General features: G+C 46.3%; 1 protein-coding gene across 1 annotated transcript in view; it reads right to left on the bottom strand.

The window, feature by feature from the left end:
- Positions 1-23,758, bottom strand: part of LOC147115631 (palmitoyltransferase ZDHHC19-like) — an 86,601-nt gene extending 62,843 nt beyond the window's left edge. The window contains exons 1-3 of the mRNA XM_085989821.1: positions 23,594-23,758; positions 9,843-9,964; positions 2,488-2,633 (exon numbers count right to left, since the gene is read on the bottom strand). Of these exons, the coding sequence (XP_085845947.1) occupies positions 2,488-2,633; positions 9,843-9,964; positions 23,594-23,697 (372 nt within the window). The 5' untranslated portion in view covers positions 23,698-23,758. The remainder of the gene's footprint in view (positions 1-2,487; positions 2,634-9,842; positions 9,965-23,593) is intronic.
- Positions 23,759-24,428: the final 670 nt, after the last annotated feature.

Here is a 24,428-nt window from a genome sequence, read left to right as displayed (position 1 = left end):
GGGGCACGACAAGGTAGATGCAGAGAGGATGTTTCCCCTCCTGGGGAAATCTAGAACACGGGGGCATAGTCTCAGAATAAAGGGTCGCCCTTTTAGAACTGAGATGAGGAGGAATTTCTTCTCTCAGAGGGTCGTAAATCTGTGGAATTCTCTGCCCCAGAGAGCTGTGGAGGCTGGGTCATTAAATACATTTAAGGTGGAGATAGACAAATTTTTGCAAAATAAGGGAGTGAAGAGTTATGGGGAGCGGGCGGGGAAGTGGCTTTGAGCCCAAGATCAGCCATGATCTTATTGAATAGCGGAGCAGGCTCGAGGGGCCAAGTGGCCTATTCCTGCTCCTATTTCTTATGTTCTTATATGTTTATATGTTACTTCAGCCTACTTTTACATTTTTATTAATAGTGCTTAACTGAATACATTAGGAGTATTTACTATTAATGCAGCTATGATTAGAGAACATACAAAGCTTTCTGGGGTGTAAATACTGGAAGTTGCTGTATCACTGATGCTAAATTCTTATACATTTCAGTGTGTCAACACTTCTGGATCAAAGGATTAATCTCAATAAATATCCAGGTACCTTGCCTGTAATCCAGCACTGGTAATTCTCATTTGTTCCAATTCATGGGACAAGAAACTGATTATTATCATATGACTAGTGTTTGTGACACTGGTGCAACAGGAGACATTTTCCTAACCCTAACCCTAAATGCTGAACCACTAAATGGGCCCAATGTGTTCTTGCATTGTGTGTTAATTAGTTTATCTGTTAGCCACCAGTTTTACACCTCTTCCTATTCAAATGGAAAGTAAAACTGGGTGGGCTGTTAAACGGATGCCTGATTACCTAAGTTTATTAGGCAGCATTTGTAGAGAGAGAGAAACAGAGTTAACGTTTCAGGTCGATGACCTTTCGTCATTCTGGCGAAAGGTCATCGACCTGAAACGCTAACTCTGTTTCTCTCTCCACAGATGCTGCCTGACCTGCTGAGTATTTCCAGCATTTTCGGTTTTTATTTCAGATTTCCAGCATCCACAGTATTTTGCTTTTGTTTCCCTAAGTTTATTACTGTATTTGTATCCTAAGTACTGAGCGAGTTAGGATACAATGGGGGAGGAAGTCGTGTGTTTAGTGACCTCCAGGATGTTGACCATCCGTGTGAGCTCGTTAAACTTCTTCCTGCACTAGGTGTGGGACCTGGGGACCACAGTGTTGCCCATGATGTGGTGTGCCACCTCCCTCCACATAGTCCGGCAGGCTTGTAGTGAGGGCCTCCTGCGAGTTGGTACAGGACCACCCACCTTCTCTCCACTGCTGAAACCAATGCCTCCAAAGCTCATTTCGGAGAACCTCTGGGCTCTCTCCCTGGGGCGGCAATCTGCCATCAGGATTTGTAAATAAGTGCTCCTTCTCCTTCTTCTTATGGTTGTTCAGGTAGCTGCACACCCAACAATGCTGAAAATGAGCTGCTGCAGCATCAATGAACCTCCCCTTTAAGTAGTGAAAAAAGCCTGTGGCAATCATGACTTGCATTTAGACTGCCCCCGATATTGATCCATCTTTTCAGTGTAACGCCAATGAGCTTGGGTTTTTAGATGAGAATCGTGACTGCAATCATTTTAATGAGGAGTGAGGATGAATTTTGCGTGCAGCCTAGACGATTTTCAACTGGTGCTACTTAACCATTTTTTGTCTAAACACTGCCCATTCCTTGGCTATAACGAATTTCTAGCCCATTAATGACCCTCACTGTTTATAGAATGAAACATCATATACAGAAGAGTTGCCACATTACCTAAAGGAGAGCAGTCCATAAGTCTTACATATAGTTGATATGTACATGTGCCTAAATTTGCACATCTGGATTGACAGCTACACATGTGCACTTCTAGCGGGTGCCACCAGGTAGCAAACAGGAGTGGGAATTAGCCCAAAATCGGCATTGACTTTAGCAGCTAAATTGCTCATATACATTTCAAAATTCCCACTTTCAACAGCCCTGTAAAACATTAGGAAACAAATTAACAACAAACATCAATTACTCACAGCACACACGCTCTGTGCAATAAATGTTTATCATATGCAATGGCCCGTGGTCTGCGGATTACATTTTTGTCAAGAACATTAGAACATGAGAAAGCATAGATGAAGACAAAACTGCTTGGCTTGTCATGCTCGTTCCCTACACAGACAGTCCAGAAATAATCTACCCTATCATGGACCTATTTAATCTAAGGGGGGATGTTTTGGTATTGTTCCTTCCCCAGAGTTAATCAAGCAAACTTATCACATGCATGGATTTATATCTGTACGATGAATATTTCTGCTGATTTCTCAGTTAAGGACAGAATACATTTTTTAAATGAAGGAGAAAGGGGTGGAGAAAAGACCAAAGATAAAAAAAACAAGAATGCTCTATTTATTTTCTGTGGTTCTGTTTCAAACCATCTGCCCACGTGTAGTCTGTCTACTCTCGAGCTGCTCACCTCCAGACAGACGTTGCAGAGTCTGCAGTGTGCACAGCGAGGCGGGCGATAGAACTGACACACTCTGCACCATTTCAAACAAAATATCCTGTCGTTGACCTTCACAACCTTCGGGTCAAGACTCTCATGCAGCAATATATGTGAGCCTGCCATTAAAAAGAGTAGATGTTTAGAATTACACCAGTTTTGAAATTTGAATAGCAAAAAATACTCTGAAGGTACCTATTTGGTAGCTATAGCATACAACAGAAGCAATTCATGAACAAGAGCCTGTCAGCAACAGGACATTAATATCATTACAGAAATATTACAAATGATATGTACAACAATTGAGAAACATCATGCTGTAGGAGTCTACGTACTCCTAGCAAAAAATACTGAACTCGGAGAGGTTCAACAGAAAAGGTTTAATTGTTGAGGCTGCATGCTGAACACAAAATGGAGTCAGAGACTACACAAAGTACAACTCTCTTTCATCAGTGCACAGCTTCGACTGCTCCTCCCCCCTCTGGGCTTAACTATGTTGCAGATCGAGTTTCTTAAAGGTGTGATCCTTCTTAAAGGCATGATGCCTGATTTATAGTCTACGGACTGGAAAGCGGATTGTGTCCGTTCTGTGATCGGTACGCCACAATGCAAACATGTTGTGCAGCAAGATGTACACATTTTTTGCCTTGTTTCGTATGATTTTATACTCGGTTTGGATATAATAAAAGTACACTGCCATTCTGAAGAGTGTACTCCCAGTGAGATTCACAGACTGTGGCTGGGTTGGAGAATTCTATTGTGGGACAGAAAAGAAACTAAAAATGAATTATCCAGCTGCAGAGAGAGGCATGTTCGCACTGCAGTAAACAATAGGCTACCAAGCTCTTGTTCTTAACAATTCAAGTTAAGAAAGAAAAAATTGCATTTAAAGGGGAAATAATTCAGTACCTTAGCGTCTCCCATTAGCACCAGCAGATGGCGCTATCGGGGCGCTAGAGCATTATCGCCGGGGTGTGGTGAATCCAACGCCGCACGCCAAATCCCACCCTCCCGCAGTGCTGCCGCTAACACTTATCATTGGGAGCCTCAACGCCAGGTGGATCATGACGTCAGTGAGTGTGCAACGCTCACTGAGTGCTTGATCTGCGAAATTGATTGTCGCCACCTACCTTAACGCCTGGAGGAAACAGCGACAGGGAGAGCTGGTGTGAAGCAACAGGAAGCCAGCTCCAGGATTTTATTTAAAGGGATCATCAGTGATGAGTTGCAGCTGTAGGTTAATGGGGTTTCAGTGCTTTCTTGTCAGTTTCACATAGTGCAACAGTCTCATTCCGTAATTTCAAGGTTATTTAGTATCAGAAGTGTTATGGCAACTAAAATGTAGCTACATTTATTCTTAAAAAAAATCAAACTGCTACACTTGGTTACATTAATGGGCACTGTACTGGTAGTCGACCTTGCACTCCAGGATCTATGGCAGAGGGAGCGGTGACAGTGAGAAAGACTGGAGCATGTGCCCAGAGGGAGAAGGAGGGCCATCAGGGCTCTCAACAGGGGGCCTTACCCTCCGAGGGTATTCTGAGAGCACTTCACCTACCTCCAATTACACAAGGAGCAGTATATTAGAAGGCTACGCTTCACCAAGGAGGTGGTCATAGAACTCTGCCACCTTCTGCAATCAGTCCTCCAGCCTCAGATCAGGGCGACCACGGCTCTCTCAGTGGCAGTCAAGGTCACCATCGCCCTCAATTTCTTCACCAGTGGATCTTTCCAGTCTGCAACAGGAGACATAGCTAACATCTCGCAGTTTGCTGTCCATCGCTGCATCCGGGAGGTCACAGAGGCTCTCTACAATAGGAGAAGGGACTACATTGCCTTCCCCATCACCAGAGAGAAGCAGGGCGAGCATGCATGTGGCTTTGCCAGGATAGTGGGATTCCCCATGGTGCAGGGTGCCATTGACTACACCCATGTGGCTTTGCGGGCACCGCATAACAATCCTGAGATCTTCTATAACCGCAAAGGCTACCACTCACTTAATGTGCAGTTGGTGTGTGACGAAAGACAGCGAATCCTCAATGTGAATGCCCGCTATCCTGGCAGCAGCCATGATGTTCTCATCCTGTGCCAGACTGGAGTGCCAGCACTCTTCCAGCCACCACGACAAGCTCGTGGCTGGCTGCTCGGAGACAAGGGCTATCCGCTCTGTACCTGGCTCATGACTTCCCTCCGCAACCCCAACACCCCTGCCCAGCACTCATAATGAGAGCCATGCTGCCACCGGGAACATCATCGAGCAGACCATCGGCCTGCTGAAGCAACAGTTCTGCTGCCTTGACCGCTCGAGAGGAGCCCTCCAGTACTCAGCTGAGCGGGTGTCCCATTTCGTGGTAGTCAGCTGCATGCTCCACAACTTGACCATCGTGGGGGCCCAGCCCTTGCCACCAGCGACTGCAGGACCACCTCAGGAGGAGGAAGAGGGAGAGGAGGAGGAAGAAGAAGATGAGGAGGAGGAGGAACAGGAGCAAGGGAGGAGGTAGCCACTCAATCGGCTTTCTGGAAGGGCGGTCCATGATCGCCTCATCAGACTGCGGTTTCAATAAATTAAACCCCAGATCGCCATTGCTCACCACATCCCCATCATTCCATCCCTGTCGCAGGCCATATCACAGCGCAAAGCTGAAATGAGACACAACACAAAAGAATCCAAACTGAATTAATAAATTTATCAAAAATCAGTGAACACATATTTACACCAAAAATATCAACTATTCACCCTTGTGCAATCTCTTAGTGCCTCTCGATGCTGCGCCTTGGCCTACTCTAGTGCTCCTACGAAGTGTTGGCCCAGTGGCTGCAGCACGGCGGGTGGAAGGCTGCTGAATGTCCGTGCGGGAGACTTCAGATGGCCTTGCAGGACGCCCTCGACCACCTATGAGCCTGGAAGGCCCGACTGTAAACTGCACCACCTCAGCATGGGCGGCAGCGGTCTGGGCTGTCTGGATGACAGGCAGCAACAAGGGCAATGGCGGAGTGCCAGTGGTGGGAGCAGGAATGCTGTCATCCTGAGAGAGGACAGCAGCTTCCTGCTCCACTGACCCACTGCCACTCCCCTGGGGCAGCACCTCAGCATCCCTAGTAATCTGTTGGAGCACAGATTGCTGGCCTGCTGCGACACTGTGAAAACCCCGGTTGACGGTGGTAGACCCAGCCATGATGGCAGCAGTCAGAGCTTGCGTGGCATCAAGCTGAGACTGCATTACAGCCCTAAGACATTGCGTTGCTTCCGCCTGTGCTGCAATGGAAGCTGCCAGATCGCCCATCACATGCGGCATCAGGTCTGGGTTGTCACGGTCTCTCTGGGAGTCTACCATCCTTTGCAGACTGGAAATGATGGGCTCCATGGTGTGCGCAGAGCCTTGTGCAATGTTGGAGGCGGACTCCTCCTCGCTCCTTATAATTGCTGAGATGCTCTCGGGAACTCTTGCCATTGCACCTATCATCTCCGTGTGCATGCCCATCACCCTTCTTCTAAAGGCCTCCCCATCCAAGTCCTCATCTGAGTCCTGTGCAGCAGAACTTGTGCACGAACTCGTCCTCTGGGAAGCTGGCCCCCGAGCTACCCTTTCCCCCCAGCCTTGCTGCAGCCCACTCGTCCCTGGTGCCTCACCCTGTGCAGATCCCGCTACGATACTAGCTTCTAAAGAACGTGTAGTGCCAGTATCTGAGCTGGTGCCTGCGGGTGAGACAAGCAGTGACGCAGTGTGTTATTCCTCCTCTTCCTCTCCCACCTCGCTCTCTACGGTGCCCTCAGGGACAGGCTGCTCAGCTGCTTGCTCATTATCTGAAAGCATAAAGGCACAAGAGTCAGGTTAAGGTGAGGGGAGGGCAGAAAGGGAGAAATGCATGCATACAGCATGATTAGCTGGAAAGTGCAAACCGCGTGTGGGGTGAGGGGGAAATGTGATGTGAGAAGGAGTAGGGATGAACATACCATTGTTATCCCCAAGGGGGGTCAACGTTGCCGGTGGCCACGGCGCCCACCACCTGGTGCCCAATCATTTGTAGCACTCGATTCTCCAGCGCAGACAGTGGTTGGGTGTCGGCTTGTCCCCTGCCTGTGCGCTCCTGCTCCCTCCTGTTGTGAGCCACCTTGGCCTGCAAGAGAAAGGAAAGTGTGTGAGTGAGTGTGGAGCAATGTGTTTGGGTGACGTGCCTGCCATAGTTGAATAGCTGTCATTGTGTGCAAGTGTAAGAAGTCACACAACACCAGGTTATAGTCCAACAGCTTTATTTGAAATCACAAGCTTTCGGAGCGCTGCTCCTTCTTCAGGTGAAGTGGAGAAATGCATAAAGACACAGCTTATATAGTCAGAGAATCATGTCAGATGTTTACAGGTAACCTTTCCAACTGCCATTTATCACACCTCGGCAGAGAGATAATCACAGCAGTCAAAGGTGTGAATGGTGTCCAAACAGGTCAGTCAGGGAAACATTACATCAAAGAACAATGAGGTGGGGTCACAAGGGGTCAAATATTGCAGATGCTGGGGTCTGTATGAAAAACAAAAAAACAGACAAAAAACATTTTTTTTGGCTGGAAATCACAGCAGGTCCGGCCGCATCTGTGTAGAGAGAACAAGCCAATGTCGACTCGAGTCTGGATGACCCTGCGTCAGGTGGGGTTACATGTAGCGTGACATGAACCCAAGATCTCGGTTGAGGCCGTCCTCATGGGTGCGGAACTTGGCTATCAGTTTCTGCTCGACGATTTTGCGTTGTCGTGTGTCTCGAAGGCCGCCTTGGAGAATGCTTACCCGAAGATCGGAGGCTGAATGTCCTTGACTGCTGAAGTGTTCCCCGACTGGGAGGGAACACTCCTGCCTGGTGATTGTTGCGCGGTGTCCGTTCATCCGTTGTCGCAGTGTCTGCATGGTCTCGCCGATGTACCATGCTCCGGGGCATCCTTTCCTGCAACGTATGAGGTAGACAATGTTGGCCGAGTCACATGAGTATGTACCATGTACCTGGTGGGTGGTGTCCTCACGTGTGATGATGGTATCTGTGTTGATGATCTGGCATGTCTTGCAGAGGTTGCTGTGGCAGGGTTGTGTGGTGTCGTGGTCGCTGTTCTCCTGAAAGCTGGGTAATTTGCTGCGAACGATGGTCTGTTTGAGGTTAGGCGGCTGTTTGAAAGCGAGTAGTGGAGGCGTGGGGATGGCCTTAGCGAGGTGTTCGTCGTCATCGATGACATGTTGAAGGCTGCGAAGAACATGGCGTAGTTTCTCCGCTCCGGGGAAGTACTGGATGACGAAGGGTACTCTGTTGGTTGTGTCCCGTGTTTGTCTTCTGAGGAGGTCTATGCGATTTTTCGCTGTGGCCCGTCGGAACTGTCGATCGACGAGTCGAGCGTCATATCCCGTTCTTACAAGGGCGTCTTTCAGTGTCTGTAGGTGTCCATCGCGTTCCTCCTCATCTGAGCAGATCCTGTGTATTCGCAGGGCTTGTCCATAGGGGATGGCTTCTTTAACGTGGTTAGGGTGGAAGCTGGAGAAGTGAAGCATCGTGAGGTTGTCCGTGGGCTTGTGGTAGAGTGAAGTGCTGAGGTGTCCGTCTTTGATGGAGATTCGTGTGTCCAGGAATGAGACCGATTCTGAGGAGTAGTCCATGGTGAGTTTGATGGTGGGATGGAACTTGTTGATGTTATCGTGTAGTCTTGCGAGGTGTGAGATGTGGTGTGAGATGTGGTGTGAGTGTTGGTAGGTAGAGATTGTTGCTGGGGATGTGGTGCTTTGGGCAGCTTGTGCAGACTATGGCTCAGATGGTGGTATGTAGCATTTGTTGAAGCATTGACTCACCCTGACCACCTGAGTGAGGTTGTTAAATTTCTTCCTGCACTGTGTGTGGGTCCTGGGGACCACAGTGCTGCCTGAGATGTGCTGCGCTACTTCCCTCCACATGGTGTGGAAGACTTGTGGCGAGGGCCTCCTGCCACTTGCTGGGAAGAGCATCGCCCTCTGTCTCTCCACAGCGAACACCAACAACTCCAATGCTTGATCGCAGAATCTGCGGGCTCTCACCCTGGGGCGTGGTTCTGCCACGAGTACAGCTGCTTCAGTCCTCCGGCTCCTTCTCCTTGGCCTGCTGCTGCTTGCTGAGGCAGCTGCACAGCCAGCAATGCTGAGAATGAGGTTCTGCAGCATCCCTCGGGATTGACAAATATTCTAGGGTGCTAATGTGGAGCACGCAAGGCAATGTGCATGCAGTCAATGGCACCTTGGGAAGTCTGACATACAGGCGAAATCTCGTGCTCTCTCATCCTGCTTCTCTCTGTCAATAAGGAAGGAGATGTAAGTGTTTCTCTTGGTGACATTCCTGACTACATTAATGCACTGCGAACTGTGAGATGTCACTGATGTCACCTGTTGCTGTCTGAAAGGAGCCCGTGGCATAAAAGCTGAGTGTGACAGTAACCATGACAACCACAGGCAGTGCTGTCCATGCCCTGGTTTGAGGCTAGGAATCTGGCGGCAGCAGCTGACGTAGCCCAGTAACAACCTTCTCGATAAAGCGAAGGTGCCTCATACATTGCTCGTCAGTGAAGTTAAGGTAGGAGAATTGCTCCCTGAAGACCCTCTGTGGATATGGCCTCCTACTGAGTGCCTTCCTCCTCCCTCTTCTGGCAGCTTGTCCTGCTTGGTGATATCTTGATTGGTGCTCCCAATCGTGCTCCCCACCCAAAGGCAGCCCTACTAGACCACCCATTTTTGCAGGCAGACTATCTGTGAGGCTAACACCGAGAGCAATGCAAAGGCAGCCAAACCTCCCACTATGTAGAGAAAGTGAAGCCTGAAGACTGGTCGAACACAGCCAATAACGCCTAGAAGTAAAACAGTAGCTAGAAGTAGCGAACCAGCAACTAACCTGTAAGTACTGTATGATCCCTTTAAATATCGCTGACAAGTGGGCCTTCATGCCAGTTTGTGTCCCGTTGTGCTGAGCAAGGTCAGCACATGGCAATCCAAAATGGTGAGTGCATTCTGCATGCAGCAGATGACCCTCATCTGAATAAATGATTTTTGACATTAAATGCTGCCGGCGTGTGATTATCACGCGTGCGCTACCTCCTGTACCAAAATGGCGGGCAGTGCATTTTCGGCCGAAAGTGTCCGCGTGCAGCGATCCTGCCATTTTGGGTCCTTAGGTGGCCCTGTAGTGCCTGAAAAACACGTGCTACGCGGCCCAACTTCTAGTCCATGGAGATTATTTTATTTTAAAGATTGAGATTTATGAAAATAGGTTACAAAGTGAGTGAGACTCACCCCAACTGAACAAGACACAACAGGTCATCCATTAAATTGCTTTACCTTGTTGTAGAATTCCAGGGTCCATGAAGCTGGTGATAATGAAACTTGTAAAACACAGTATGAACAAGATTCCCGCAGTGATTGGGAATGCCAGGGAAACCTTAACAGCCAAGAAAGCACAACTGAAAAAGAGAGGCAACCATTAGGAAAATGCACTTTATAATCTGGAGTTAATGAGACAGTAAGTGTATGCATTGTACATGTGGCTGACAACCCAGAGTTGCAGTTTCTAGATCTCTGTTGCCTTTTTTTTTTAAATAGTTAATTTCCAAAGGTACTGCTCACAGACAAAACAATTCTCTCCCTCTTACTCTCTCTTCCTGTAACTGTCTCACGACAGCCAACTCCTACTGTCTAAATCTATCTCTCTTTCTGTTTGCTTTCCATTCCCGCATCTTCTGCCAAAAGTGTTACGTGGTCGATCCTACTTGGCCTCCCCCTGAGGTTCACACCATGATAGATACCAATGTCTAGCCAATTCAGTTCACTTCATCTGACAGTAAGAATTGACTGAGTGTACTGCCCAGAATATCTAACCTTGACAATTATTGCCCTATCAGCCTCCTTTCAATTACCAGTAAAATGATGGAAGAAGCCATCAATAGTGTCATCAAACAACACCTACTCAATAACCTATTCAGTGATGCTCAATTTGAGTTCTGTCAGAACCACTCGGCTCCAGTCCTCATCACAGTCTGATTAGCAATGGACGCAAGAGCTGAATGTCAGTGGAGAGCTAAGAATAGTCACCCTTTGACAATAAAGGTAGCATTTGACCAAGTATGGCGCCAAAGAGCCCTCATAAATTTGAGGTCAATGAGCTGTCAAAGGAAAAACATTCCAGTGGTTGGAGGCATAACTAACACAAAGGAAGCTGGTCGCACTTCTCAGGATCCAATCATCGCAGCTTCAGGACATCACTGCAGGAGTTCCTCAGGGAAGTTTCTTCAGCCCAACCCATCTTTAGCTGCTTCATCAATGACCTTCCCTCCATCATAAGGTCAGGCTGTTTACTGACAGTGTTCAGTTCCATTCACAATTCCTCTGATAATGAAGCAGCCTACAGCAGGACTTGGACAATATTCAGGCTTACAGTGCCAGGTAACATTCACACCACATAAGTGCCAGGTAACGACTGGGCTTTCTTTTGTTTGAGATGGTCATCTCCCCCTCCCCATCAATGGTATCTGACATAAGAAAACTACTAGGCACTTGGTCTAAGCATTAAACAAAGCTTTAATCAACTGTTTTACAACATGGAGGTCTAGTTGTGTCCTTCACTAGTTCCTGTTAAGGATGTCCTGCGCAAGCTGGGCCCGTGCCCGAGTATTTATACTCTCCGTGGACAGCGCCACCCACAGGCTGCTCAGTTGATTCATGTCATTCTTCCCGCCTGAAGGATTGGTAGTCCAGCGACTTCCTTCTATCAGATTAATCAGGCTACGACTAGCCGCAGTCAGTTGGATCTCCATTTGTGGCTGGAAGGCACGTCTCCTCGGACCTTGTCTGGGTCCCTGGGTCGCTTGGTTCGTACCGGCGGGCTGGCAGAGCCCGTGTCACCTTGATCGACCTGAGGGGGACTGGGGAGATTGTGACTCCGGGTACGGACCCCCACAGGCGCAGAGCTGGCTTCATCCTGCTCAGTAGTCGGTGATTGACTGGCATCCTGGCTTCGGGTGGTCATCCCGCGGTGAGCGCTCTGTTTTCCGGGTTGATCCAGCGGAGTAGCTGGCAGATCCCTTGACGTCCCGGGTAGGGCGTCATCCTCGGAGGAGTGCAGAGTATCGGCGTCATTAATACGGATCCCTCTATCGATTGGGTCCGTGCAACCGGTTGGGCAGGGAGCCAGATCCCGAAGTGAAACTGTAGACTCCCGCCCATCAGGGTACCGCACGTACGCGTATGTAGGATTGACATCCGTTAGTTCTACTTCGTCGACGAGGGGATCACTCTTGGAGGATCGGACTAATCTTCGGAGCAGCACGGGGCCAGGAGCTGCCAACCATAATGGTAGGGACGTCCCATGAGTAGAGCAACGCTGGAACCCGAAGAATCGTTCGTGAGGAGTAACATTGGTGGACGTAGAAAGGAGAGACCTGATGGAATGCAACGCGTCAGGGAGCATAGTTTCCCACTGCTGGTCTGGTAGGTTGTGTGACTTTAGTTCAAGACGAACAGCGTTCCAAATGATAGCATTGTATCTCTCAACCTGTCCGTTTCCAATAAAATGATACGGTGTCATTTTACTTGTGGCAATTCCCCGTTGGAAAAGATAACTTTTGAGTTCGCTTGACATGAAGGAGGGGCCCCGATCAGAGTGGATGAAATTGGCTATACCGCAAAGGGAAAAGACCTGATCGAGGCATTTGATCACTGTGGAAGTAAGCAAAGGGAAAGTGTGAATATTCGTCCACCATAGTAAGCAAGTAGTTGTTTCGTGTTGAAGAAGGCAGTGGCCCTTTAAAGTCAATGCTGAGTTGCTGCATAGGCTGTGTAGCGTGTATGAGCGAGCCATCCGACGGATGGAAGAATTGCGGTTTTAATTCCGCGCAAATTCTACAAGTGGAGCATATTCTTTTCACGTCTTCTGTAGAAAATGGGAGATTTTTAGATCGCACAAAGTGTAACATACAGATAACGCCAGGATGGCATAAATCAGTATGAAGATCCGCAAGAGTCGAAGTTGACATGGAAGAGCAGAATGCACGCGTGAGGGTATCCGGGGCTACATTATCTTTGCCGGGTCGATAATGTATGGTGTAGCCAAAGGCGGCCAATTCCATCCTCCAGAGCTGTATCTTGTTATTCTTGATCTTAGTGCATTTCCGTTTATCCAGCATAAAGGCCACGGAGCGCTGATCAGTTATAAGCGTGAAATGGCGACGAGCGAGAAAATGACTCCATTTATGTACTGCTTCGATGATAGCCGTAGCCTCCTTCTCGACAGGAGGATAATGACGCTCGCTACCCTGCAAAGTTCTGGACAGAAATGCAACGGGTTGACCACCTTGATTCAAGGTAGCCGAGATCGCCACCTCCGATGCATCGCACTCGACCACGAAAGGGAGATTTTCATCGATGGAACGAAGCGTGGCTTTTTCCAGTTGTTGCTTGAGGAGGTTGAAAGCTGAAATAGCCATTGCCTCCAATGGAAGTGACTTCGCGTGAAGCAGGGGCTGGATCTTGTCGGAAAAGTGGGGTATCCACTTCGCATAATAGGCGAACATGCCGAGGACCCGACGAAGAGAGCCGAGATTCATAGGAGGAGGGAGCTCCTGAAGCGGACGAAGTCGCTCCGGATCCGGTTTGATGACACCATTGCTCACCCAATAGCCAAGGATGTTGACTGATGGTACTGATTTCACGGATTTGGACTCATTTAAGGTTAAGTTGCGACGACGGAGAACGTCAAGAAATTTCTGGAGGTTGGCATCATGCTCCTTCTTGTCATGACCAGCAATGGTGATATTATCCAGATATGGAAAAGTGTCCACTAAGTTCTCCTGTTTGTCTAGGCAGTCCATTGCCCGTTGAAAGATGGCCACCCCATTGGTGACCCCAAACGGAAGGCGGCAAAACTGGTAAAGCCGACTGTTGGCCTCAAAGGCTGTATACTTCTTGTCAGAGTCCTTTAACGGTACTTGATGATATGCGCTCTTTAAGTCAAAAGTTGAAAATACCCTGTAGTTGGCAAGGTTATGTCATGTCATCAATGTGTTGTAGTGGGTAGGCATCCAGGTCAGTATACTGGTTAATAGTTTGCGAGTAATCGATGCAAAGACATTTCTTGTGTTGCTTCAGAGGATTTTTAACAACAACGACTTGAGCCCGCCAGGAAGATGAACATGGCTCAATGATACCGTCCGCTAGAAGGCGAGAGATTTCTGCCTCGATAAAGGATAGATCATCTTAACTGAAACGTCGTGATTTAGTGACTATGGGCTTGCATCGCGGGGGGGGGGGGAAAGATTGGTGAACAAGGAGGGCTTGGCGAGCAAAGCCACCGAAAGTGCACAAAACGGTACTTTGGAAATAGTAAGCTCCGGCTTTGACCCTCCAAACTCGAAAGTGAGTCTTTTGTGTTGCTTCTGGAAATCCTGTCCCAGGAGCACATCACTGCATAGGCTTTTGAGCACCCCAAGCCGGGTGGAAAATAAGTGCGGCCATTGAGAATAAAGTCGACAAGACAAAAGCCGGAAGAGTTGTTGGGCAGTGTCGTCAGAGCCATTGCAATTTCCCTGTCCGAGGGGTAAATACGCAGTTTTAACTTACTGACAGCCTGCTCACTGATGAAGCTGTCAGAGCTACATGAGTCGATTAGTGCACTCAAAATGTGTCCATTTACCAAAACCTTCATGGCTGCATGGGACAGGCTCTGGGGAAAAACAGCTGTGATGGGAGGAGGGGCAGTTTTATACTTGACAGCTGTAACATTAGTAGTGGCTCTTGGGGGAGGAGCAGTTTTATAGATGACAGCTGTAACATTAGTAGTGGCTCTTGGGGAAGGAACAGTTTTTTGATAGCAGCTGTAGCCCTAGGAGAGGCTCTTGACTGACATACTTTAGAAAAGTGACCTTTCTTACTGCAATGATTGCAGGTGGCATTATGAGCAGGACAAAATTTCCTATAGTGAAATGCACCTCCACAGAAGAAACACTTCTTTTTAGATTGCCAAGATGCCGCTAGGATAGGGTCGTCATCAGCTAGGATAGAGTTGTCATCAGTGAGGGCTTCCACCTGAGGCTTATCGGAGGAGTCACTAAAAGTGATAGCAGCAGTCCGTGCACGTGGCAAAAGATAGGCATCTGCATTTTTTTTGCTAAGCTGAGTCCAGAGAATATGCCTGGTCATAGGCAGTTTGTAACTCGAGGGTTTTATTCTCCAACAGACGCTGGCATATGAAGGGAGACACATTTCCATTAATAAAAGAATCACAAATTAATTCCTCCTGATACTGCTCAGCTGAGACAGCTTTGAGATAATAGTCTTTGCTGAGCCTGCGAAGCTTTTGAAGGAATTCGTCAAGTGATACCCTGGGTTGTTGTCGAGTTGTGGCCAGTAAGTGCCGAGCAAAAATTTCGTTTGGGGCCTTAACATATAGTTGCTGCAGTATTTGGATAGTGGAGTCATAGTCTACAGTCTTCGATATAGTCAAACACATGAGGAGATACATAATTGGCAAGCATTTGTAACTTATCAGGAACATTCTCACCACAAGCCTGAGGAAGTTGCTGAAGGTACGATACCAGTGTTTCCATACCTTAGCAGTTATAAGTGAATTCGGGTCCAGGTCAAGATGGGCGGGTCTGAGTAGTTTCTCCATGATGGATTGATTACTACGTCTGGTTCCCTTCTACCATTTGAGTCGTAGCCGTCTGTTCCCAAAATCACTCAGAGTGTGGAGTAAGTTCCAGTTGATTAAATTGACATAAGAAAACTACTAGGCACTTGGTCTAAGCATTAAACAAAGCTTTAATCAACTGTTTTACAACATGGAGGTCTAGTTGTGTCCTTCACTAGTTCTTGTTAAGAATGTCCTGCGCAAGCTGGGCCCGTGCCCGAGTATTTATACTCTCCCTGGACAGCGCCACCCGTAGGCCACTCAGTATTATTTCATAAGTCTTTCTTTCATGAATGACTGATTCATGTCAGTATCACCATTATCAAGTGCCCCTACTGTCAGCATCCTGTGGATGGATCATCATTGACCAGTAGTTCAACTGGATCAGCCATATCAACTAATAGCTAAAAGAGTAGGGCACAGATTGGGTACTCTGCTATGAATGGCTCACTTCCTGATCCCACAAAGTCTCACCACTGTACACAAAGACCAGATTATCAACAACAGCAACTTGCATTTAGAAGTGTGATGGAATTCTCAACAGTCACCTGGATGAATGCAGCCACAATAACATTCAAGAAGCTCAACACCATCCAGGACAGAGCAGTTAGCCTGATTGGCACCCCTGTCACTGGACTCAAGATCCACCACTGGTGCATTTTGGCTGCAATATGTACTATCTACAGTAACTCACCAAGGTTAATTCGACAGCACCTCCCTCCCCTGCGACCTCTACCACCAAGAAGGTCAAGAGCAGCAGTGTCATGGGAATACCCCCAAGTCACACACTATCCAGACTCAGACATATATTGCCATTCCTTCAATATGGGTCAATATCAATATCCCAGCTAACACCATCATGGGAGTATCATCACAAACTGCAATAGCTCAAAGAGAAGACCAATCACTACCTTCTCAGGGCACCTAGGGATGAGCAACAACTGTAGCCTTGCAGTCTCAACCCTATCCCAAGAACAAATAAAAAAACGTAAATTTATATAGCTCCTTTGACATACGAATCATACCAAGGTCCTTCATAAATGTACGCATATTAAATGGAACCAAACCAGGAAAAGGGAGATTAGGAGGGGTGAGCAAAAGCTTGGTGGAAGAGATCAGTTTTGAGAAGCAGAGGGAAAGCTGGAGAGGTTTAGGGAGGAAGCTCCAGAGAATAGGGCCGAGGCAGTGGGAGGCCCTGCTATCAATTGTGGGGTGAAAGAAGAGGATGCACAAATGGCTGGAGTTAAAGGAGGGTCGAATTGCGAATAATGAAGGCATCATGACAACTTCCAGCATATCGGGCATTGACACGTAGGATCCTCTGCATGTGGACACACAATCTGTACATTGAAGTAGTTGAGGGGGGTTTCTTTCAAACTTTCCAGACTCTTCTGTCTTAAAATCTCCACCTGACCCTGACACCTGCTGTAACATAAATCTCCGTCTAGGTTACCAGGGTGCATTCGGAATATAAAAGCAGGAAATTCGGAGCTGCAGCACCACTATAATGTATGGGAAACGGGACGAACCCGGTCGAGCGTCCTGTCTACTCCGGTGGAGGGGAATCCTTGCTTGGGAAATAGGAGGGCATTTCCGAAGTTTTAGTTCTAGTGCTGCTGTGCTCAGGTAATATTCCCAATCAGTGAAGCCATCCTCCTTCCTTCTACTCACAAACAGAAAAGCTAAGATTTTACTGTAAATTAAAGAAGGTCTTGAAAATTTTTCTTGTTCCTCTGTCTTTTCTCTCTTTTACTCAGCCATTCTCCTTTCTTTTCTTGTTTTACCTTCCCATACAAGCGCTTGTCTTCTATTTTAAGGTGGCATAGCAACAGAATGCAGGCAATGTGTAATGGGGCTCCAAGGACAGCTGCCTCAAAGATTTGAGCCTGATGTTTAATGAGATGAAAGGAAGATGTAGGGAAGTCATAGAGGGCAGGTCACAGGTTTCTTGTACCTGATGGCTGGCTTGATTTTGCCAATGATAATGAACTCTGTATCTCAACTACATTATCATACAGCAACAATAGCTGGGAAAATTACATAAACAGAAGCGGAGTGTGAAGCTTTACTGCTTAGATCCATTCATGTGCATTTGTAGGAGCTGCGTTCCTGGGATAACCATGGAGGCCAAAGATTCTTGCAGTGCTACTGCACTCAATAATATAAAGGGCTGATGCGGCGTGTCAATACATAACCTGCATTGGTATACGTGGCTATCCTCAAACAATGCTGTCAGATATATGAACATAAACATAAGAACATAAGAAATAGGAGCAGGAGTAGGCCAATTGGCCCCTTGAGCCCGCTCCACCATTCAATAAGATCATGGCTGATCTGATCCTAACCTCAAATCTTCTATCACTCTCCATCCACCTGAACCCATGTGATCTCCCGGGAGAGGCGAAAAACCAGCTAAAAAACCCAATGGCCAATTTGGGAGAAAAAAATCTGGGAAATTCCTCTCCGACCCATCTAGGCGATCGAAACTCGTCCAGGAGATCACTCTGTCCCTATATTTTCTACAGTACTTACATTCTGTAAAGGCGATCTCCACCCCAGCCAGGAACAGGAATAAAATAATCTCCTGAAATCTAACACAGAATTAGAACACAGTAGGAGCAGAACCAGGCTACACGGCCCCTGGGCCCACTCCACTACCCACAGGGCCATGACCATTCCGAACCTAGACTCATGTCCAATTTCCTGCCCGCTCCCCATAACCCTTAATTCCCTTTACTTCTAGGAAACTATCTATTTTTGTTTTAAATTTATTTAAAGATCTAGCTTCCACAGCTTTCTGGGGCAGCAAATTCCACAAACCTACCACCCTCTGAGTGAAGAAGTTTCTCCTCATCTCAGTTTTGAAAAAGCAGCCCCTTACTCTAAGATTATGCCCCCTAGTTCTAGTTTCACCCATCATTGGGAACATCCTCACCGCATCCACCCGATCAAGCCCCTTCACAATCTTATATGTTTCATTAAGATCGCCTCTCATTCTTCTGAATTCCAATGAGTAGAGTCCCAATCTACTCAACCTCTCCTCATATGACCACCCCCTCATCCCCAGGATTAACCGAGTGAACCTTCTTTGTACTGACTCGAGAGCAAGTATGTCTTTTCTTAAGTATGGACACCAAAACTGTATGCAGTATTCCAGGTGCGGTCTCACCAATACCTTGTACAACTGCAGCAATACCTCCCTGTTTTTATATTCTATCCCCCTAGCAATAAAAGCCAACATTCCATTGGCCTTCTTGATCACTTGCTGCACCTGCATACTAACTTTTTGAGTTTCGTGCACCAGGACCCCCAGATCCCTTTGTACTACAGTACTTTCCAGTTTCTTGCCATTAAGATAATAACTTGCTCTATGATTTTTCCTGCCAAAGTGCATAACCTCACACTTTCCAGTATTGTATTCCATCTGCCAAATCTCTGCCCACTTACTTAGCCTGTCTATGTCCCTTTGCAGGTTTTTTATGTCCTCCTCACTCACTACTTTCCGTCCCATCTTTGTATCATCTGCAAACTTTGATATGTTACACTCGGTCCCCTCCTCCAAATCGTTAATGTAGATTGTAAAGAGTTGGGGACCCAGCACTGACCCCTGCGGAACACCACTAGTTACTGGTTGCCAGTCTGAGAACGAACTATTTATCCCAACTCTCTGCTTTCTGTTAGAGAGCCAATCCTCCACCCACGCCAGGATATTACCCCCAATCCCGTGACTTTTTATCTTGAGCAATAACCTTTAGTGTGGCACCTTGTCAAATGCCTTTTGGAAGTCTAAATACACTACGTCCACTGGTTCCCCTTTATCCACCCTGTATGTTACTTCCTCAAAGAACTCAAGCAAATTTGTCAAACATGACTTCCCCTTCATGAAACCATGCTGAGTTTGTCCTATTAAATTATGTTTATCCAAATGTCCCGTTACTGTCTCCTTAATAATGGACTCTAACATTTTACCAACCACAGATGCTAGGCTAACAGGTCTATAGTTTCCAGCCTTCTGCCTACTACCCTTTTTAAATAAGGGTGTTACATTAGCAGTTTTCCAATCTGCCGGGACCTTTGCTGAGTCCAGGGAGTTTTGGAAAATTATTACCAATGCATCCACAATCCCTACCGTCACTTCCCTCAAGACCCTAGGACGCAAGCCATCAGGTCCAGGGGATTTATCCGCCTTGAGTCCCATTATTTTACCAAGTACCACTTCCTTAGTGATTTTAATCGTATTTAGCTCCTCCCCCCCAGAGCCCCCTGTTTGTCCAGTGTTGGGATATTCTTAGTGTCCTCTATCGTAAAGACTGATACAAAATAATTGTTCAGCGTTTTTGCCATCTCCATGTTTCCCACCATTAATTTCCCGGTCTCATCCTCTAAGGGACCAATATTTACTTTAGCCACCCTTTTTCTTTTTATATAACTATACAAACTTTTGCTGTCTGTTTTTATATTTTTTGCTAATTTACTTTCATAATCTATCTTCCCTTTCTTAATCAATGTTTTAGTTATTTTTTGCTGTCTTTTAAAGACTTCCCAATCTTCCATCCTCCCACTAGATTTGGCTACCTTATATGCCCTTGTTTTTAGTCGGATACTATCCTTAATTACTTTACTTAGCCACAGATGGCTATCTTTTCTTTTACACCCTTTTTTCCTCAGTGGAATATATTTTTTTGGAAGTTGTAAAATAACTCCATAAATGTACACCACTGATCATGTACCGTCTTACCCTTTAATCTCTTTTCCCAGTCCACTCTAATCAATTCCGCTCTCATACCTTCATAGTCTCCTTTATTCAAGCTCAGCACGCTTGTTTGAGATCCAACCTTCTCACCCTCTAATTGAATATGGAATTCAACCATGTTATGGTCACTCATTCCAAGGGGATCCTTTACTAGGACATTTTTAATTAATCCTGTCTCATTACACAGGACCAAATCTAAAGTTGCTTGCCCCCTGGTCGGTTCAGTTACATACTGCGCAAGAAACCCATCCCTAATACACTCAATGAACTCATCCTCAAGGCTGCTCTGCCCAATTCGATTTGTCCAGTTAATATGATAATTAAAATCCCCCATAATTATAGCTGTTCCCTTATTACAAGCCTCAACTATTTCCTGATTAATACTCCGTCCAACAGAGTTGCAACTGTTCGGAGGCCTATAGACTATGCCCACTAGTGTTTTTTTCCCCTTATTATTCCTTATCTCCACCCAAACTGTTTCACTATCCTGCTCCTTTGACCCAATATCATTTCTCTGTATTATAGTGATTCCTTCCTTTATTAACATAGCCACCCCACCTCCCCTCCCTTCCTGCCTGTCCTTCCTTATTGTTAAATAACCTGGTATATTTAATTCCCAGTCATGGTCACCCTGCAGCCATGTTTCTGTAATGGCCACAAGATCATACCCATATGTTGTTATTTGTGCCGTTAACTCATTCATTTTGTTCCTGTTTTTTCCCCTTTTAGTACTTTACTTTTTACTCCATACCTTCTGTCCCTTCCTGACACGTTCTGTTTTTTAATTCCCCCACTGCTACCTAAGTCTATGACCTTCTCCGTTGTCATTTCTATTATTTGCTCTCTAGAAACCTCCCCCCCACTAATTAGTTTAAAGCCCTCTCTACAGCCCTAGTTATATGATTCGCCAGGACTCTAGTCCTCTAGTACAGTACTACACCATACCAATATTTAATACCTAGGTTTAACTATCACCTGGCTGCATGCTGGCCTACAGTTTTGTATTTATGTTTAAATGTAGGATTTTTATAACAAGATCAAAGCATACTGGCCCAGAAATTCGGGTCTCCATGGGTGAGTACGCACGGGGTACTCACCCGTAGGCCCAATGGAAGTACCGGTTTCCTGCATGCACTGCGCATGCACGGGAAACCGGCACTTCCGTTCCTCTGAACGAAGAGGTTCAGAGGGCGAATGCGTGCGTGGGAGAGGCTGTGCGTGCGCATGAAAGTTAGATTTTTTTTACAGGTTTTCCCGGGAGGGTAAGCCTGCAGAATTTAGAAATGTAAAAAGCAGGCGTAAGGCCTGCTTTTTACAAGGTAAGTGGTGAATTAATTAAAATTAAAACATTTTTTCCACAGGTTTATTATTTTTAAATACTTTAAAGCAAGGTAAGTTTATTTTTAGCCCCGTTAGAAAATAAAATTATTTTTTTCAAAATGTTTAAATTATTGTTTAAAATAGTTATTTCATGTAATTTATAGTTTATTTAAAAATGTGATTAAAAAAAAAAAATTATTTGAAGATTTAGTGCTATTTTGGGGCCATAGTATTTATAAGTCTTGACAGCACTTCCTGTCAGTCTTATGAATGGAGCATCCCCATGGCCCACGTGATCCCAGGGGATGCATCGAACTAACTGCGCCCCTGGGATACGCAAGCACTGCGCGCCGGCAGCTGGACCAGGCCCCGGATCGGAATTCCACGGGGGCCCCAGAGCTCAACGGCCGGCGCGCAAGGTAAGTGCAGATCGGGTGCTTGCACCCGCGGGAAGCCCCCGACCCGAATTTCTGGGCCATTATATATACCACTAATGCATTCTGAGGGAAATTCACCTTGTCCTGACTTTCCATGGTCATCATGACATGAGATCCACTAGTTTAATATTATATATTGAGATATCTTATTAAAACTGTTATTTCAATGAACCATGGTCCAATTATCCCCCTGCCATCTAACTCTCGTTCACCTGGAGACTGTACTTGGTCGTGATTCTCCCTGTACAATGTCACAGCAGGTCGACTAGTTCCATATACGCTCACTGGGATAAATATTGGTTCAGTGCGCCGTTAGTGTGTACCTGAACTGGGATGCCCAAGGTCGGCCTGAAATTAGGCTTCGGGCCTCATTTACATTATTAGGGGAGCTGTTGGCGCCTATCGGCCATTTTAAATAGATGAATTATCTGTAAAGTATCCATACGGGATACTTTCTTTTATTAGCTGAGGCACAGAATATAAGAGCAGGGAGATTATGCTTGAACTGTATAAAACACTAGTTAGGCCACAGCTAGAGTACTGCATACAGTTCTGGTCACCACATTATAGGAAAAATGTGATTGCACTAGAGAGGGTGCAGAGGAGATTTACAAGGATGTTGCCTGGACTGGAGAATTTTAGGAAATATTGGATAGGCTGGGGTTGTTTTCTTTGGAACCGAGGAGGCTGAGGGGAGACTTGATTGAGATGTATAAAATTAGGTAGAGTGGATAGGAAGGACCTATTTCCCTTAGCAGTGTGGTCAATAACCAGAGGGCACTGATTTAAAGTAATTGATAGAAGGATTAGACGGGAGTTGAGGAGAACTTTTTTCACCCAGAGGGTGGTGGGGATCTGGGACTGCCTCAAAGAGTGGTAGAGGCAGAAATCCTCATCACATTTAAAAAGTATTTGGATATGCACTTGAAGTGCCGTAACCTGGAAGGCTACGGACCAAAAGCTGGAAAGTGGGATTAGGCTGGATAGCTCTTTTTCGGCCGGCACAGACACAATCGGCAGAATGGCCTCCTTCTGTACTGTAAATTTCTATGATTCCATGATTCTATGAATGTCGGGCCGCTCGGCTCACTGGCAGCATCCCTAAGGTAAGTCCAGGGTGGGTGTAGTGAAATGGCCCAGCACCTGCGCCACTCGTCGCAATCAATTTCTGCATGGGGGCCTAAAACATGCGTCTGGCCTCTTATTTACATATGTAAGAGGCCCAATGCCTTTCTTAGGTGGCAGGCAGGGATGCTTGAAAAATGGCCCGATCCAAAATCGGGTCAATTGTCTTTCAGGCGTCCTTGTGGGTCTAGATGTTGGTCCCCAAAACTGGTGCTCGTTGTGCCCGTTGTATGCCCATAAAATGGGAGCAATGACATCCAATTCCTACCCCATTATCTTGTATCACTGGCATTGGGGTGTATTAGGGGTCAGACTAGGGAGTCACAGGATAAGGGGTCGGCCATTTAGGATTGAGCTGAGGAGGAATTTCTTCAGTCAGAGGGTTGTGAATCTTTGGAATTCTCTACCCCAGGGGGTTGTGGATGCTCAGTTGATGAGTATATTCAAGACAGAGATCGATAGGGTTTGGGCACTAAGGGAATTGAGGGATATGGGGATCGGGCGGGAAAGTGGAGTTGAGGTCGATGATCAGCCATGATCTTATTGAATGGCAGAGCAGGCTCGAGGGAAAGTATGGCCTACTCCTGCTCCTATTTCTTATGTTTCTTAGCACCCTCTAAAATGCGTCAACTGCTAACTTGATTAAAAAAACTTTTTTTATTTCTACTGTTTTAAGATCAGGTTTTATGGGACTAGTTTACAAAATTATAATAGACTGATTATGATTAATTCTAACCACATGGTTCAATGCATCTATACATAGAGGGTTTCTTACGGGAAAGCGAAAAACAAGCTGCTACATCCCAGGATCATACAGGTGGTAAAATATGCCATCAGGCTCTTGTAGAAGGAGCTTCTGCGCCATTTTTCTTCATCCATGTTCCTTTACTAATAAATACACTGGTTTTGGTTTCCTGCCATGGATTGGTAGGAAAGCTATTTCTGTTCTTCCTCCACATACACTCAGATAAATAGAATCCACAGGGATTCATACAGCACACCAATACTGCATCACAATCACCATTACCAAAGAGATCATCACAAGCATCATTACTGCAGAGGTGTGTCACAATCACTCATTATCAAACAAATGTCACAGTGCCTCATTTTCATTGAGATCTACCACTGTTCGTTACAATCAACGATAACAACTTTAATGTTGAAAATGGCTCAAGATGTGTCATAGAGGAGGAAACAGACACCAAGCAGCAATGGAAGAGTTAGGAAAGGTAACCAAAGAGATTATCACAATCACCATTACCGCAGAAGTGTGTTGCAGTCAGCTATTATTCAAGAGATAGTGCAGTCAAAAGATAGATTTTAAGAAGGCTTCTGACACTGGAAAGAAGTAGAAAGGTGGAGAGGTTTAGAGAGGGATTTCCAGAGAATAGGGTCAAGACAGCTGAAGACTTTTCCTCCATTGGTGATTAACATTACTATATAGATATATAAGACAGTCCCCTATTTCCATGATGATGCCCAGTAACCACCCATAGGTGATGTACCACAACCATCCAACACTATGGTGTTGTGCCACAATCATGTAACACCATGAAGATGTATCACAGTTATCCAAGACCATGGCGATGTGCCAAAATCAGTACCTTGGA

Source organism: Somniosus microcephalus, chromosome 6 (assembly GCF_052327205.1).
Source record: "Somniosus microcephalus isolate GS21.2 chromosome 6, FLI_Smic_1.0, whole genome shotgun sequence".
NCBI classification, from domain to species: Eukaryota; Metazoa; Chordata; class Chondrichthyes; order Squaliformes; family Somniosidae; genus Somniosus; species Somniosus microcephalus.
Note: the sequence above shows the minus strand (reverse complement) of the source record. Positions and strands in the feature narration are given on the sequence as shown.